At 41.2% G+C, this 18,982-nt stretch overlaps 1 protein-coding gene across 1 annotated transcript in view; it reads right to left on the bottom strand.

Moving 5' to 3' along the window:
- The window catches only part of TBL1Y (transducin beta like 1 Y-linked), a 150,925-nt gene that overhangs the window by 78,270 nt on the left and 53,673 nt on the right, over positions 1–18,982 (bottom strand). The window contains exons 2-3 of the mRNA XM_055377247.2: positions 11,950–12,038; positions 8,372–8,479 (exon numbers count right to left, since the gene is read on the bottom strand). Of these exons, the coding sequence (XP_055233222.1) occupies positions 8,372–8,429 (58 nt within the window). The 5' untranslated portion in view covers positions 8,430–8,479; positions 11,950–12,038. The remainder of the gene's footprint in view (positions 1–8,371; positions 8,480–11,949; positions 12,039–18,982) is intronic.

Raw genomic sequence — 18,982 nt, 5'->3', positions numbered from 1 at the left:
ATGATGCTGGTCTCATAAAATGAGTTAGGGAGGATTCTCTCTTTTTCTATTGATTGGAATTGTTTCAGAAAGAATGGTACTAGCTCCTCTTTGTACCTCTGGTAGAATTTGCCTGTGAATCTGTCTCGTCCTGGAGCATTTTTTGTTGGTAAGCTACTAATTATTGCCTCAATTTCAGAGCCTGTTATTGGTCTATTCAGGGATTCAACCTCTTCTTGGTTTAGTCTTGGGAGGGTGCATATGTCCAGGAATGTATCCATTTCTTCTAAATTTTCCAGCTGATTTCTGTGGAGGTGTTTATAGTATTCTCTGATGGTAGTTTGTATTTCTGTGGGATTGGTAGTGATATCCCCTTTATCATTTTTTTATTGTGTCTATTTGATTCTTGTCTCTTTCCTTCTTTATTAGTCTGGTTAGCTGTCTACCTATTTTGTTGATCTTTTCAAAAAACCACCTCCTGGATTCATTGATTTTTTTAATGGTTTTTTGTGTCTCTCTATCAGTTCTGCTCTGATCTTAGATATTTCTTGTCTTCTGCTAGCTTTTGAATTTGTTTGCTCTTGCTTCTCTAGTTATTTAAATTGTGATGTTAGGGTGTCAATTTTAGATCTTCCTTGCTTTCTCTTATGGGCAGGTAGTGCTATAAATTTCCCTCTACACACTGTTTTAAATGTGTCCCAGAGATTCTGGTATGTTATGAGACAGCTTTTTCTACTTAGCACATTACTCTGGAGGTTTCTTTAGCTTATTGCACATATTCACAGCTCCTTCCTTTTCACAGCTGAGCAGTGCTCCATGGCACAAAGACAACACAGCTTTCCTCACCCATATCCACTGAGGGATAATGGCCTTTTTTCCAGAATATTGCTATTATGACTAAAGCTACATTTTCTGCTTAATTTTTTTCCTAACCAAATTTCGTCAGATACCAGTGTAGCTAACAAATGACACTGTCTGTGCTAGGGACTTGCCCCAAACACTGAACACAACTATGAAAAAGCCCTTATCATGTAATAATTACTGGAAATTCACACTAATTATAATTCACTCTAAGTTATAATGTAATAATATTCCTGTGGTTCTCTCTTCTGAGACTAATTTTCTAAACTTAACGCATCTACACATGGACCATCTCACTGTGACCTGTCGTCCAAAACTGTGGTAAAAATACACATTTATTTTGTGGAGACAGGGTCTCACTGTTGCCCAGGCTGCAGTATACTGTCATGATCCCCATTCACTGCAGCCTTGAACACCCGGGCTCAAGCAATCCTCCCACCTCAGCCTCCCAAAGTGCTGGATTACAGATGTGAGCCTCCATGCCTAGCTAATTTTTGAAATGTTTTTCGTGGAGATAGGGTGTTGCTATGTTGCCCAAGCTTGCTTGAAATCCTGGCCTCCAGTGATTCTCCCACCTTGGCCTCCATCTTAACCATCTTTAAGTGCACAGTTTAGAGGCATTAGGTGCATTCACACTGTTGTGCAACCTTCACCACCAAACGTGTCGAGAATTTTATTCATTTTGCAGAACTGAAACTGTACCCTTAAATACGAACTCCACACCCTCCGTTTCTCCCCATGCCCCAGCAACTACCCTTCCACGGTCTGTGTCTTTGGACTAGACTCCTCAAGGTATCCCTTACAAGTAGAATCCTACGGTATCTGCCATTTGTGACTGCCTAATTTCACTTGGTATAATTTCTTTGAGGGTCATCCATGCTGTAGCCTGTGTCAGAATTTCCTTCCTTTTCAAAGCTCAGTCATGATATTACACTGTATGGATGCATACATGCTTTTGATGGAATTTCCTCTGTCAATGGATATCTGTGTTGTTTCTGCTGAGGTTTTTTAAAGTACACTGTACTACTCCCCTAAAGTGTGAGGTCAGTCTTGGAAGGAGGGAGCATGTCTTTCCATTCAGCTGACCTTGACACCACCACCCTCACAACAGCAGCTTACAGATGTGACAGGAGGAGACTGGCACAGAACAGACCTTGGTCTCCACTTGGGCAGAAACTCCAGAACCATGAAACACCAGGCCAACAGGAGGTGACAAGAACCACCCACTCAACTGACAGCCCTCTGTTCAGAAGCCTAGGATACGAGGAGCACTGGAACACAGGAACACCTCAGGGAAGTGCTTCCCCTCCACCTTACCTCACTCTAACCAAGACCCACACCAGTTGTGAAGTTGCTGGGTCATCTGCTACATACTCCTTATGGAGAGCCTAACCTCACTGTGTGTTGAGTGCTCAGTGTAGCCTTTTATCTTTGTGCTTGGGCTTGCTGTGGAAAGAGGAGGCCACTGAGATCTCATTCACTCTTCTGCGTACTCACTCCTCTTACACTAACTCATCTGAATGACATCATCACCAGAGAGAAGTACTGCAGGTGAAGTATGTCACATAGCCAGGAAATCAATGTATCTATCTAATCTAATCAATCTATCCTATCTAATTTATCTATTAATATCTACTCTTCTGATATATTATTATCTGTCTCTTATCTATGTATCATCATCTTTCAAATATATTAATATCTACTCTATCTAATCCATCTATTTAACCTATTAACATCTACTATCTATTTATTAATAGCTACTGTGTCTAATCTATCAATCTCTCGGCCTATGTACCTATATCTATCATCTGTCTAATCTATCAATATCTACTCTAAACTATCTACTTAATGTATCTATTAATATTTATGTATCTATCTACCTATCTATTCTATCTAACCTGTCTAATCTATCTAGCCTGTCTCTATCTATCTATCTATCTGAAAGATAAGTAGATTTAGAAGTTAAATATATAGGTGGGGAAAATGCTTCACTGGATTTTTGATGACTTGTACAGCATGGGTATGTGGGCAAATGCACAGAGATCTTTCCTGGCTGCCATATGGTCCAGCCGGTAGGAACCCTGTTTTCTGAAAGCCAGAATAGACAGGCCTCTGTCCTATGCAGACTCTGGAGTCTACCCACCAGAGGGCTAACCAGACTGTAGAGTTTTCTGTTTATATGCAGAAAGTTACACCAACAGCACTGCTGAAGGAGCGGAAGGTGTGCAAACCAGGATGCTCTGTCACTCAGCAGACCTGGGCGACATTCATGTCTGCCCACGGAAACTGTGACCCTGACAGATTCATGAAATTAGCCCAGAAGGCTAACTGCAAACCCTCAGAAAAAGAATCAAACTTCAGAGTGTTCTGCAGATATATACACCAGAGCTAATGTCTTTTTACATACTTTCCAATATGCCTTGAGCAACAGGCAGACAAGCTCTGCAACAGAACTCATCTCTGTAAAACCATTCATATTTATCATGTGTCTTGCCTCCGCCTTAGTTGGAAAAGAATGCACTGGTTTCTGAAACCTACACTTAACCACACGAACCAGCAATCCCACTCCTAGATATTTACCCAAGAGAAGTGAAAACCTATGTTCACACAAAAGATCTGTATGAAAATGTTTTTTGCAGTTTATGTTGGAATCCCTAAAACCTAGAAAGCACCCAAATGTCCTTCCACAGGAGGATGGATAAACAAATCACTGAAAAGGCCTTCAAAATGAAATGTCACTTAGCTATTAAAGAAAGAATGGCTGGTGCACACAATAGCATGCATGAATCTCAAATGCATGAGGTTGAATAAAAGACGTCACACTCTCAGACCACACAATGCATGATGCCATCTCTATGCCATTCTTACGAGTGCAAAACTCTATGAACAGAACACAGAGTAGGCTGCAAGGTGCAGGCAAGGAATGGAAGAGGGCTCAGCACAAAGGGACACTAGGCAATTTTGAAATGACAGAACTGTCATGTGTGTTGACTATGCTCAAGACAGCTCCTCACATTCCGTTCTTCCTTCCTCTTTAGACAGTATTTTCCCCTTCTTTAAAAAATCATTTTGGTTGGGTGTTGTGGTGCATATCTATGATCCCAGCACATTGAGAGGCCAAGGTAGAAGGATCCTTTGAACACAGGAATTCAAATCCAGCTTGGGGAACACAGTGAGACACTGTCCCTACAAAAAATATAAAAATTAGCCAGGTGAGGTGGCACATGCCTATGGTTCCAGCTACTTGGGAGGATGAGATAGGAGGATCACTTGGTCCCATGAGGTAGAGGCTGCAGTAAGTCACGGTCGCAGCACTGTACTCCAGCCTGGGTGACAGAGGAAGCCCATCTGACAAAACAAACAAACAAAAAATATTTTCACACATACCTCCCTTCCCCCGAATCTATCACTTGATTATGTTGCAGGCAGTTCTTTCCCAGCTAAATTCAGTTCGAATCTGTGGTTCTGTCCCCATGTTCCTCATAATGCCTTGCAAGTCTGTGTGAATTATCTCATGTATGCTAAAAATCTGGGTATGGAAGAACATGTCTTCTTTATAGTTTGGACTTTGGGTGATGAAGTCCCAGAGGAAATACTTATTATGTTTACAGGAACTCATCTGACAAATTTTCTCTCTTTCCATACTAAGTGGAAAATGGACTTCCACTTCCCTGGCTGTGTTCAGAAATATGCGGGGGCAAACAACTCACAACTCCCCCAGCATTTGGAGGAACTGCTCACTACAGCAGGTGCAGGCTGTGCACATTTCTAGGGGCTCGCTCCCTTGCTTCTCTGCTCCTGGGATGGTAACATGAGCTCACGGGAAAGGCACATGGCCACCATGTGATTCTTAAAAGCTGCCCAGATAGCACAAGTGACCAGGCAATGGATCCCGTAAGACAGAGGCCAATAGAGTCACCCATCAATGCCAGACTGCTAAACTCATGCAAACACAACAAATTCCTTTTGGCACTAGAACTTGGTAATGCAAAAGTTGTCTACTACTTAAAATTTTTGCCTAATTAGTTTCCTTTTTCTGACTGCCATGAGTGTGCTGCTTTGAGATGCCACCTATGGATAACATCCACTGAGTGCTTCTGATGGCAAAGGCCCTGCAGGGCAACAATGAAAATCCACTAATCCACACAGGTTAGGAAATATACATGGTTTGCTAAAAGTCAGATGACCTGACATCTGCCTGTTGTGGGCAGAGGAACAAAACAGAGCCATTTTTGAGGCTCCTTCCTGAGTTTGAGCCATTTTTGAGGCTCCTTCCTGAGTTTGAAGAGCTGTGTGTCTTGGATCCTTCTTCAACACCGTACTCCCCTGCTATCTGAGGATATCAGTGCTCCACTGAAGATTCCCTTTCTTGCAGCCTAATGCATCCTAACTGACATCATGGATACTGGTAGAGGGGAGGAAGAGAGACACTGGTGGTGAAGGAGATGAACAGTTGGACAGGAATGGCATCTATTCTGCTGGGTCCAGGGCTCAGAAGCAGGACTCAGGCCACAAGCTCGGTGACTCTAGAGAACTTGTCCATCACTGCACCTGGAAGGCGAGGTTGAGGATTCTGAGCAGATCTTCCAGGGAACCCTGTCCAGCTGCACTGCAGGTCAACACCTACTCCCTTCCTCACCACCCCCATCCCCATACCCACTTCCTGCTGCACACAGGTAAGGATGGATGAGCAGGGAAGGAGGAATGCCAGTTGCAGTAAGATTACTGGATATGGGAACCCAGAACTTACTGAAGACTTCTAATGGAGAAAGTCAGACCAGAGGTATTTGAGGAATGAATCATTTTCTGAGGTGCAGAATCTGTTTTTAATGAGTTTGGTGGGGTGCAGGAATGAGAGTACAGGTGCTTGAGGAGGGAACATGATCAAGGAAACATGTTCCTTTTTCTTTTTTCTTTTTTGAGACGGAGTGTCGTTCTGTCGCCCAGGCTGGAGTGCGGTGGCATGATCTTTTTGTTTGTTTGTTTGTTTTTTGAGACGGAGTGTCGCACTCTCACCCAGGCTGGAGTGCAGTGGCGCGATCTTGGCTCACTGCAGGCTCTGCCTCCCGGGTTCATGCCATTCTCCTGCCTCAGCCTCCCGACTAGCTGGGACTTCAGGAGCGTGCCACCATGCCCGGCTAATTTTCTGCATTTTTAGTAGAGATGGGGTTTCACTGTGTTAGCCAGGATGGTCTTGACTCCTGACCTCCTGCTCTGCCTGCCTCGGCCTCCCAAAGTGCTGGAATTACAGGCGTGAGCCACTGCAATCGGCCTTCCTTTTTCCTTAAGGTAGAAGGGAGACATTGATAGGCTGAGGAGAAGGTGCTCTTTCTTGATTGCGGCTCAATAAATATTGACCTAACCAAAACTTCAGGACTTGAGGTAAACATAGAAAACATCCCAAGAATGAACACTTCTTTGCTCCCTTTTTCCTTTAAATACAACCTTGTGGAGTACTCCAAAAAGTTCCAGTGGCTGGGCGCAGTGGCTTACACCTATAATCCCAGCACCCTAGGAGGCCAAGGTGGGTGGATCATTGAAAACCAGGAGTACTAGACCAGCGTGGGCAACATGGTGAAACCCTGTCTCTACAAAAATTACAAAAATTAGCTGGGCATGTTGGTATGCCTGTAGTCTCAGCTACTTGGGAGGCTGACGTGGAAGGACGGCTTCAGCCTAGGAGGTTGAAGCTGCAGTGAGCGCCAGCCTGGGCAACAAAGTGAGACCCCATTTCAAAAAAAGAAAGTACCACAATACACACAATAATTGGAAGAAAGTACAATAGTCTCTCTCTTCAATACCAACTCCACCTAAGGTATCTTACTTCAGCAACACTGTCGAATCAGGAAATGAAGCTCACAGATATTACATAAAGTTGACATTTGCCAAGGTCTACGCATTATTGTGCTTCTAGCTCTCCATCTCAACTGCCTGGTTACAGAAGCTTCATAAACAAGCACTGAATAAGGAAGACGATCTTTCTGGGGAGAGTTGGGGGCTTCTGCCAAGAGGCCAGCAAAGCTCACACTCGGGGACCCTGGAGACCAGCAAGCAGCATGGCTCTGTCTCCGTGCACATGAACTTTTACACCTGACAGCTCCAGCCTGGAACTTGTTTACATGCTGTGAGTCTCTTTGGCCTTCATCACGTCCTTGTGCAGAGGTGTTGCTAAATGCTAAACTACATGCCATTAGTGAAAAGGGAGGCAGGTTTTGGTATGCATGATTTCCATTTGCAGCCACCTCTGGGAAGCTTTGAGCTCTGAGACAGGAGATCACCTGTGCTAGTCTAAGAGCCAAGGTTGAGGTATTAGCACAGGGGTTATTATTTCCCTAATTCCCAGGGGTGAGGCAGTACCTATTTTGTTTTGTATACCAATTGCTTATACTGCATCTGACAAGAGCCAATCCAAGGTACCTGATATATATGCAGAAAGCACATGCACTTCCCATGAATAATGGTAGCTGGGAGCACAAGACACAGAAACCCAGGCTTGATGGGGAGGGCACTTATTTACAACATGTTACGTGCCTCACATACTTGATCACATTTGCCTGGGCAGGAAAACCAAGGCTCAAATGAACAGGCCTCACTCAGACTTGTTTAACGATCACATCTTGAGCCATTCTGGGTGGCTCCAATGCCTATATTGTACCCTACACAGCAGTGAGAGAACCCATGCCCAAGGGACCACAGACTGGCTTCCCTCAAATTGAATACATACATCTCTGGGAGGGGGTGCCAAGGAACTGGGAGTTCCTTTTCAAATAATCAAGTTCCATACTGTATATTCAATCTGGTATTAAGGGCACAAACCTTAAAAAGACTCCAAAACAAATGCTGGTGTTTGAACTGTGCCCTCACCCCCACAAATTCACAGGCTAAAGTGCTCATCAACAGTGCACCTCAGAATGTGATGCTATTTGGAAACAGGGTCAGTGCAGATATAATTATCACTGGATTCTGAATCAATTACTAAAATTAGGTTATCCTGGAGTAGAGTGAATTCCTAAACCAATCTGACTGTCTTTACCACAGGGAAATGTGGTCAAATCTGAGCACAAGAGACGAGGGTGATGCCCCTACAAGCCAAGGAATCCAAGGACTGCAGCAAGGCCCCAGGAGCCAGGACGGGCACAGGAGACTCGCCCTCAGAAAGAGCTGACCTTCCCACATCTTGATCTTGGACTTCTGTCCTCAGGAAATAGGAGACAACGTATTTCCTTTTAAGCCATCCCAGTTTGCAGTATTGCGTTATGGCAGTCCTAGGAAACAAATCCACTGGCTCTGTATATTGGTTAGGAAAACAGCTGTGTGTAGTAAACATGTAGAGATAACAAAGTCCACTCGGGTCATTGTCGTTGAGGAAGGTGGGATGACATGGCTCCAGAACCTTCTCTTCTCCCTGTTAGCACTAAGAACTTTCTTAGCTCTTCTTCTTCTACAGCCTGGTTTTGAATCAAGGGTTGATCATTCTGCTCGTAAGATGCTCAGGATGAATTTCCTCCCAACAGAAAACCAAGCCTCTTACCTGACTCCTGGAGATACCGATAAACCAGAAAGTTCACCTCGTCACTGGTTATGCTCATCTTAGCCTCACCTCACGGTGATGAGGTATTGATGAAGTTGGAACCACCCTCTGTTTGAAAAAAGAACACAGTTTTGAAACACTGCCTGTGTGTTTCTCTTTTTTGTGTGTGTGAGGTGATTAAAGAAAATAATATCTATGCTATTATACACATGAAGGTAATTAATATATGATGCGTTATATTTTGTAATTATGTAATTACATAAACATTCCATAATTATACGTAAGAAAAAAAAAAGACCAGGTGAAATGTTTTCCAAAAAAACAAGAGTTGACCTATTTCCTAAGGCCAGGGAAGGCTCAAGTAGAAACCTAATTAAACTAATGAGCTTCTGCACAGCAAAAGAACCTATCATCAGAGTGAACAGGCAACCTACAGAATGGGAAAAAAATTTTGCCATCTATCCATCTGACAAAGGGCTAATATCCACACTCTACAAAGAACTTAAACTAATTTACAAGAAAAAACAACCCCATCAAAAAGTGGGTGAAGGATACGAACACACACTTCTTGAAAGAAGACATTTATGCAGCCAACAACCATACGAAAAAAAGCTCATGATCAATGGTCATTAGAGAAATGTAAATCAAAACTGCAATGAGATACCATCTCATACAAGTTAGAATGGCAATCATTAAAAAGTCAGGAAACAGATGCTGGAGAAGATGTGGAGAAATAGGAATGCTTTTACATTGTTGGTGGGAGTGTAAATTAATTCAATCATTGTGGAAGACAGTGTGGGGATTCCTCAAGGACCTAGAACTAGAATTACCATTTGACCCAGCAATCCCATTACTGGGTATATACCAAAGGATTATAGATCACTCTACTATAAAGACACATGCACATGTATGTTATTGTAGCACTGTTCACAACAGCAAAGCCTTGGAACCAATGCAAATTCCCATCAATGACAGACTGGATAAAGAAAGTGTGGCACATATAAACCATGAAATACTATGCAGCCATAAAGAAGGATGAGTTCATGTCCTTTGCAGGGATATGGATGAAGCTGGAAACCATCATTCTCGGCAAACTAACACAAGAACAGAAAACCAAACACCACATGTTCTCACTTACAAGTGGGAGTTGAACAATGAGAACACATGGACACAGGGCAGGGAACATCACATGCTGGCACTGGGGTTTGGAGAGTGGGGAGGGAGAACATTAGGAAAAACAGCTAATGCATGCTGGGCTTAATACCAAAGTGATGGGTTGATAGGTGCAGCAAACCACCATGGCACATGTTTACCTGTGTAACAAATCTGCACATCCTGCATATGTACCCAAGTACTTAAAATAAAAATAAAGAGACATAAAAGGAAAAAAAAAAAAACAGTGTGTTGCTCTAGGTCAGAGTCAGCAAACTGCAACCCAGTATCAATGTCTATAAATAAAGTTTTCTTGGCACTCAGCCATGTTCATTCATCTCTGTAAGGCCTTCATAATGCAATGGCAGAGTAAAGCAGCTGCAACTGCCTGGCCCACAAATCCTAAGCCCCTTACATCAGGCCCATCACAGACCACATTTGCTGAGCCTGCTCTCAGTCCTTCTCGCTTTACAACAGATTTTCCCACCTCTACTTCAGAGAACAACTGCCTAGTCCCTTCTTGGTGTGGAATCTTCCTGCCTAAGAACCTCAATGTGAACGCCCCTAATGTGAACATTCCTCATAATCTTACCAACCAGTTTAAGACTGAGAGTCAATAAAACACAATTACCCAGGTCTGTTATGGATGACTTTGAAAGGAGGACATGTGTTGAAACCACACACATCTCAAGGAAACAATTATAAGCCTTCACTTTCTAAGCCACAGTGCCCAACACAGGCAGAAAGAGTACGTTAGACGGGTTATTCCCAGCCTTACTGATGAACAATAGCAACAGAGTGCCCTTTTTCAGGATAATCCCAAATTACCACCTGCATCTATAAACTGCATAAGGTATGAAAGGCCACAAAAACACTCAGTCATTTATAAGGCCAAACACAGACACCTCACACACAGGAGAAATTCAGCGTATACTAGATTGAATTAAACTGAAGCTTATGTTCCCAAAGTACTGAAATTAATACCCAGTCAAAACACTGATGAGAGAAAGGACCCCCTCCCATCATCCCTCTCACATTTAGAATATGGTTCAATGGCATTTCAAAAAATATTGACTGACATAACAGCCACTTTGACCACTTTATGTTTTGAGGAACATAACAATAGTTCCACAAAATGTTCAACAGAGGTACCAAATGACCCAATTCTAAGTAGATACCACAAAGAAATGAAATGTAAGTCCCCACAAAAACTTGTGTATGTGTATTCCTGACATCTTTTTCATAGTAGCCCAAAGGGAAATACAACCCCAATTTCCATCAACTGATGCATGGATAAAACATGTTCTATTCATGATCTAGCCACACAATGAGATATTATTCTAATGTAAAAAGGAATGACACATGCCACAATGCACATGAACCTCAAAAACATTATACTGAATGAAAGAGCCAATCGAAAAATTCAAATTCACTAATATATTACAAATTTTGTTTTTATTAACAAACAACACCTTTCAAATATTTAAGTCAAATAACACTCAAATACCTCTACATGTTTAACTTGTTAAAACAATATACGTATATCTTGCTTTAAACAAAACTACCTCAAACAGTAAGCTTCCTATTTTAGTTAAATTTAAGCCTACAGTTTAGTTCTAGTTGGTTCTCTCAAAACAGTAAAGCAAAAATCTCCCTCAAAATTCCATCCTTATGCTTTCAAGTTACCAAATTTCTATAGTTTTTAAAAAAAAAACTAAAAATGCCTTAGAGAAAGAACCAGAAAATTAAGTAGCAACTAAGTAAAATAAAACTATAATTCTATGTACCAAAAGGTAATAGGATAACTTTTACAGAACTTTTGGGGTGCAGGTCTTAGTTTTAGTCTGGGTATCGGTTTCAACTTTTGACACCTGGCCACATAGAACTGTTTGGTTTGCTAATCAGGAAACCTTAGCATCTCACCAGATTTACACACAGTAATCTGCATGATTTTCTAATAAGTTTCACAGTTAACTAGCAAATCAATGCAGACAGACACAAATCATATTAAAAAACTAATGGAGCACAAAATGAAGATAAAGGAGCCAAATAAAATCTATACTCGTGTGCCCAATTACAATTAACAAGTCTGCATAATTATAATATTCACAAGAGAGGTTGATTTTAGAAGGTGTTATCCTCGACTGGTAACACCCAGAAAAGTTTGTTATTGCTCATTCAGGATCCAAAATTCTCAGAAGGCAGTAAAAAGGCGAATTCCTCATTTAGAATTGACTTTGCAGCTCATAAGGATTTAATAATGGTTTCTCTAATGGCTTCAATTTCAGCAAGGACAAAGACGTGCCACTTTCCCTGAAAACATAATTTAAAAGAGAAGGGATTCCGTTTTGGCAAAATGCAGTTTTGCTCCTGAAATATATTTCAGGTACAAGGACAAGGATCCAATGGCATGCTGGGCTGCTTACCTTTATGGTAACTTCATGTGTGGACCTCTGAACCAGCAGGCTTCTCAGCATCCAGTCATACAAATGGCAAGCCGTCTGTGGGGACCAGCCTAGGGAGAAAGGGAAAGGTTTAGAACAAAAGACTTAAAAATCCTTAGGGTGTTTTTACCTCTCACCCCTCCCATTCTTTTAGGTTTCTTTTTCATCCTAACTCAAACTTAACACATCTTATTAGTTCTTAACTTCTGTGTTAGTCTAAAGCACAGACTGCAGGGTTTTGTTTGCAAACTAAAAAAAAAGGAGAAATTAAAATGACCAGTCAGGCATTATTATGCCTGTAGAAGTTCTGAAAGAAAAGTCTCAAAATAGATAATATTAGCTCAGCTATTGCTACTGCTATTATATAAAGATTTAAATTAATTTTAAATTAAATTGTTTAAAGATAAATTAAGGTTCCTTGAACCTTATTCCCTTATTGTTGTTTCTGGAACAGTGCCTTATGCAACTGATACATGAACCTGTGCACACCACTGGGAGAACATACCACACTGTAGCAAGATGTTTCCCATTGTTGGAGCTAGCTTTCCAGTAACCCCAGAGTGCATGTTTGTGCGCATATAACCATTCTCATATATTGCGCTCATAAAAACACAGAAACAGGTCAGAATCTTTTTCCTTCGGCTCCTCTAAAATAAAGGAAAACAAAGGCACCAACTGACATCTCAACTTCTCAAGTACTGTTCTTAGACATTTTTATTTCACAAGGGTTCATTTGCACTGATTTTTCAGTAAGCCAGATTTATATCTCATAAAGCAATCATCCTCTATATTAAAAATTGTTTTTATTTTTTAGTCACTATAAATGCCATTTAATGATATTTACCAGCTTTCTTATAAAATTTATTTGATTGTGAATGAATCCAGCCTCCTAGAGAGTTTTTCTTTTTGTTTTTTGTTTTTGTTTTTGTTTTCCTTGAGACAGAGACTCACTCTGTAAACCAGGCTGGAGTGCAGTGACGCTTTCTCAGCTCACTGCAACCTCCACCTCCCAGGTTCAAGTGATTCTCCTGCCTCAGCTTCCTGAGTAGCTGGGATTACAGGCAACCGCTGCCATGCCTGGCTAATTTTTGTATTTTTAGTAGAGACAGGGTTTCACCATATTGACCAGGGTCTCAAACTCCTAGGCTCAAGTGATCCACCCACCTCAGCGTCCCAAAGTGCTGGGATTATAGCCATGAACCACTGCACCTGGCCACCCGCCTAGAGAGTTTAACTTACCCTCTATCAACTACAAATTCAAGAACTAAGAAAATTAAAGGCTCACCATTTTCTCTAAATAGTCTTAAGTGATAATAAAAAGGTACCAGGTTTAGTATACTTGAAGTCTACCAGCGAAGCTATGAGTGGTGTTTGTTATTAGTGAACTCATAAGGAACCTCATGAAGTACTTTCAGGAACTGCAAGTAAATTATTCCCACTGGGTCATGTTTACAGTTATGATGTTTAAATAAAGGAGATTTTTAAAAAAAGTTCTACAATCAGGTTCACAGGACCCTGAATTGCATTAGAGTACATTGAAAAACAAAAACAAAAACCAACCAAAAGTAATAACCAGGACAATTTGTAAAAAACCAACTACTTAAGTAAAACAATGAGAGTGAAACTAAATTCATCTCTAACTTTTTGAACAGAAATGAAAGGGCACCAGAGAAGCAGGCACAATGGCAACTTAATTTTGTTTATAAAACAAAGATACTTTTACTTATGAAAAAAAAATCTGCAGTGGAGATGAAACAGGGCAATTCTCCTTAGAGTGAACTGGTAGAGACCAAATTACTATTTTCAGAATTAGGTTGTAAATTACCAGGAGGAAAAACAGCCTCATGACAAAATTGGCAAGTAGCATGAAGTATCAAAATATGAGCAGATGTCATAAATTCCAAATTGCTTGTAAATTAAAACATTAAAACCCACAATAGTTCAAGAAGTAATTAATACACGAACAGCTCTTATTACAAGCTGTTCAGAAAAAAGTCTGGAATCCAATTCTTATTCTTTGGTCCAAAACAGATGGTAACCCACATAATAGGATCCTGAAATTTTAGATTATCTTTTATATGTGTTGTTAAACTCATTAAGTGTAATTATCATCTGGGTGTCATCAACACCAAAAAGGAGAATTATGACTTTATTTAATAACATTATTCTGGTTATGCAACATGTCAAAAATAATTTGTTTATAGCTAGAAACAATAAATTAAAATGAGAAATCAGACCTTCCAACACCTGTTCATTACTGATTTTCCCATTGTTATTATTACAAATTATTAGTACACAAATTGAAACATTATTAAAAAACAGCCACAGCAAGAAAGTTTACATATGGCCAAATATTTGTTATGAAATGGAAATGATTTTAACAAATGCCGTATGCTCTTTATTTTTACAACTAAATGCTGATTATGTGATAAATACAAAAGAGATTTTAATTTTCCAGTAGTCCTCCCCTCTTGGCGTGGTGTGCCGTGCATGTATAGTGACAGTCCCTCCACAATGAATGTGGAGAGGTTTTGAAGGGGCTCTCCAAGCTGATACAACACAGCATGTGCCTGCTTCTCCATAGAAAGTAGGTTAAGAATAGAGTTTGTGGTGCTACATACATTTCTTCAAAAAACTGAATTAGATAAAACGCAAAGATTTAGAAACTATGATTCCACCAGGCCTGCTCCTCCCCAAAAGACTTATCCTTTTCTTTCAGTCACACAAGCACACCACACTAACAGACCCTGGGTGTTCCACTACTGAGTTCTTGCCAATGGTAGGTGAGAAGAGCTGGGAAAGGATGCGCACAACTTGTGCTCATGGGGGTTGCTTGAGAGCCTGTCTGACCCTTAGGAAGGCAGGATAGTAACACAAAAGGAACCTGGATCCCCCGATGCTCTTGGGGATTTGACACCTACCCTTCTGGGACTATTGCCTGCCTTTGTACCAATACATGAGGGGTAAATGCATTTTGTTTAAATTACTGTATTTTGATGTTTAGTCTATTCCCCAAGTAGAATACAGAATCTCTGGGTGATGATCTCCATTTTCCAATGCTGTCCTGTGTTTCCTTCCATCACATCATTCGTAACACACATAATACCTTTTCTACCCAAACAGGAGGAAGAGTCCTGTCTTCCTCAAGTTCCATTTCTACAATCTAGGCTTGACACATAACACATACTTGATAAAAGTTAGCTTAATGAATGAAGGATGTACTATATATAATCAATGACAATATTTCACTAGCTGATCACAAATGTTAATACATAGATTTCAGAAGCCCTCTACCACATTCATTTCTTCATGAGGTTTGCCATACTTTTATTGTGAAAAATCAGAAGAAAATGCAACATTTTCATGTGGATATTAGAATTCAGAAAGTTTCCTCTGGAGGTATTTTTACTGTCATTTTTAAAGATGTTCTTGGGGGAAGCACAGAAATTTCAAGACATAGTTTTAAAGAAAAGGACACAGAACAGTCTGCTGTTGTTTTCCTATGTTTTCTAATTCTATACCTTCAAGTGCAAGCATTGTATCAGTCCGCTGGTGTCTGTATTTGTGAGTAGGCAGTCTTTGTATATTTCCTTGAACTGGTGCATCACCAACACTGTCATTTCACTGTTCGTTGTGTCTGGAAGTAGACCTAGGCATATGTGAGCCAGCCACATGCAGTTCATTTTCCACCTTTTAATTCTTCACACAATTATTGTTTCATAGAGCTGAAAAGTTACAAAGGTCTAGCCAAATGTTGTCCAAACTCAATAGCGCCCTCAGCTACATTTCATCCTATACGCAAATCAGCTGGTTTGTTCCTATTCAACTATAAAGACTACACATCACTCTTCAATCATGCTTTGTGAATTTCTCTGCAGATCTGCAAACCACCATAAGGGATTTTTAAATTGAATACAAGAAATAATGGTCTAAAGCACTGAGAGACTCTTCTTTTTAACACTATGTTTTCAAATTTAGAAAGGGGCATTCCTCGAAAGCAGTCATTTTGAGAAACTATATTCTTTTTGTATCAGGAAAAAATTAGCAACTTTAAAGACTCCCCTTTTGATGCAGCCTTCAGAGCCCATTCATATAAGAAAAACCAGAACAGCACACCACACGCCCAAAATAGACATTCCCTTGGACATTCACCTACATGGTTTTTGTTGTTGTTGTTTTCAGCTGGGGTAAAAATAACTTAATGTAAAATTAACCATTTTATTATTTTTCTTTTAAAAAATTTTATTGTCTTTAAAAAACAGAGATGGGGTCTCACTATATTGCCCAGGTTGGTCTCGAACTCCTGGCTTAGTAGTCAGGCGACCACCACCCCACCCGGCTAATTTTTTGTATTTTTAGTAGAGACCGGTTTTCACCATGTTAGTCAGAATGGTCTCGATCTCCTGACCTGGTGATCCACCCACCTCGGCTTCCCAAAGTGCTGGGATGACAGGCTGAGTCACCATACCTGGCCCAGAGCTTCACTCTTTTTATAGCTGAATACTATGCCACTGTGTGGCTGGACCACACTGTGTTTCTCCAGGCAGCAGCTGACAGCCACCTGGCTTGGGTCAACCATGCTACTATGAGCATGGGAGTCCTTGGGGCATCTGGCTAGCAGTGGAATTTCCTGGCATCGTTCTGCTTTATCCTTCTTTACCTGAGTCTCCTCCTCCCCAAGAATGAAAGGTGCACAGAATGGGCAGAGGGAGGCCAAGCTGGAGCAACCAGAACCTGGGAAAAGGAGCAGATGGCCTAGTGCCAGCAGGCAGGGTGGCCAACAAACGGGATGGACACACAAGGAGGAGCCAGGAGCCTGCCTGCCTAAGAGCCATAGCCAGCAGTGACTGCATATCGGAGTCCTGCTTGGCAAACACTGACAAGCTCATGCTGTGTGCAGGGCTGCATATGCTCACTACTTGGCTGCCACTGCACGCTGAGCATTCCTCTACATTGGTCAAATCCTTACTAAGCATTTGCCCCATGACAACAAAGGATGCACCATTTTCTACTTGGAGCAAACAGTTACTTCCCCACTCAGAAGCATATGTGTTACACATGTAATCCTAAATAAAAGCATGGGATTGGCATCACATTTCTGTATTTTAATACAGTGTTCTGGAACAGGATTGACAGTGCCCGCTGTTGCCCCCTCCCCGCATCCCCGCCATCTCCCAGGGGATATTAGCGAATGTCTGGAGATATTTTGGGGTTTCGCAACTGGAAGTGGAGGTACTACTGGCAACTCTTGATAAAACAGAATCAAATTTGTATGATAAAATCCCTTTGGGTGCTCACGGCAAGGCCAGTACGGTACAACACTGAGGCCCCCCGCCTACAGCCATACCAACTCAGCAGCCACAGGAGGGAGGTGCCAGGACACAGCCCCTCCTGCCCCCATCCCACCTTAGGTGGGCGGACATCTTGCCTGCAGCCTCGAAAGACCCTACACTGGAATCACTCAGCTAACTGAGGCCAGCACCACCAGCTTTCAGAATCTAACACCTTGTCACAATCAGGTGGGAAACATACCTGGGCAAGCAGCCTTCTCAGCCAGCACCTCATCAAATGGGGGTAATGATTTGCAGGGCTGTTGTTAGGAAAAATGAGAACCAAATGAACTTGGAAGCCAATCAACTGGAGACTGAGTAAGTAGGAGAGTGTTTGCCAAGGCATGCTCTTCAGAGCGACATTTCTCAGGCTGTTCAGTAGTTTAGCATGTGTCATCTGAAAAATGGCTCCACACTTCAAAACCATTGGCAACAGTGGGTTAAATATAGTTATTCCAAAATAATAATAGGTTGGGCACAGCGGTTCATGCTTGTAATTGCAGCACTTTGGGAGGCTGAGGTGGGAGGATGGCTTGAGGCTAGGAGTTCAGGACCAGCCAGGGCAATGTAGCAAAACCTCGTCTCTGTTAAATTATGATATTAGCTAACATATATATTGCACCTGTTACATGCCTGGCTCTCTTCTGAGTGCTGGGAGCTTATTTAATCCACCTAATAAATAATTTTAAATATTTCACATGCTTATTCTTTGCTGCCACATCCCAGGGCATAGCAACCAACATGTGCACATGTGTACAATGAATGCTCAGTCAGTCCTCATGATTTCCTCACAGCTCTGGGTAGTGGGAAGCATGTATTCTGTGAACCCCTCCATCCTGCCTTACTGCTGATTGATTTGTCCAGGTGTCTGAGTGCCCATGCAGATGACAATACTCCATGCTCAACATGCTAGGGTTTGCCAAACTCTTCCAGGTTTCTCTATGAAAGACATCTCCATATGCTGAAATTCTAAAGACACTTTTCTAACTGACTCTGAATACCCTGGTCACTAAACATCCTAATAAGCTGAGATTTTACTGTTAGAAGACTCTGCGTTCTCTAATGTGCATTTTTTAAAGACTCTGCAAGCCTGAAATCTAAAGGTGACAGTACTTGACTAAAATGAATGCAAGTGTGCCAAGATGGTAAAGACTTATAAAAGTACATGGTAAGCAGGGCAGTTCTGCATGAGCCTTACCCATTGGGAATCAAAATCAGGCCAGCATCCTCATTTCTCTTTCTCCTCAACAAACTATGAGAAAATGGGTATGGGGAGGTGAAAAGTCACAATGCATTCATTATTTCCTTGTATGTTACCATCTCAACTTTTTTTTAAAATTCACTTCTGGAATACTGTTTATCTAGACCAGTAATTTTTTGCCACTGTAGTACTTCTCAGGAGCACATCTGTTTCTCAAGAGTCACCCACCCCTTCCCTTTGACTGTTATAATCATGACAAATAAAACATGTTTTGTATTTTTTTAATAATCAATAACTATTTTACAAACAAATTCTAAAGGCCTAAACTTTAATGTTTTTTAAAAATAAGCATACCTGCCATAAGTGAACTAGAAAAGTGTAACCAAGAAAAAACCTAAAAATATTTTTCACTTAAAAAGAGTCTGCTTGGTTAAATGATAAAAATTGCTGTCCTGTGTTTTACTAACGAGCATTGCTATAAAGA

The sequence above is a fragment of the Gorilla gorilla genome, chromosome Y (genome assembly GCF_029281585.2).
Source record: "Gorilla gorilla gorilla isolate KB3781 chromosome Y, NHGRI_mGorGor1-v2.1_pri, whole genome shotgun sequence".
Classification (NCBI taxonomy): domain Eukaryota; kingdom Metazoa; phylum Chordata; class Mammalia; order Primates; family Hominidae; genus Gorilla; species Gorilla gorilla.
Note: the sequence above shows the minus strand (reverse complement) of the source record. Positions and strands in the feature narration are given on the sequence as shown.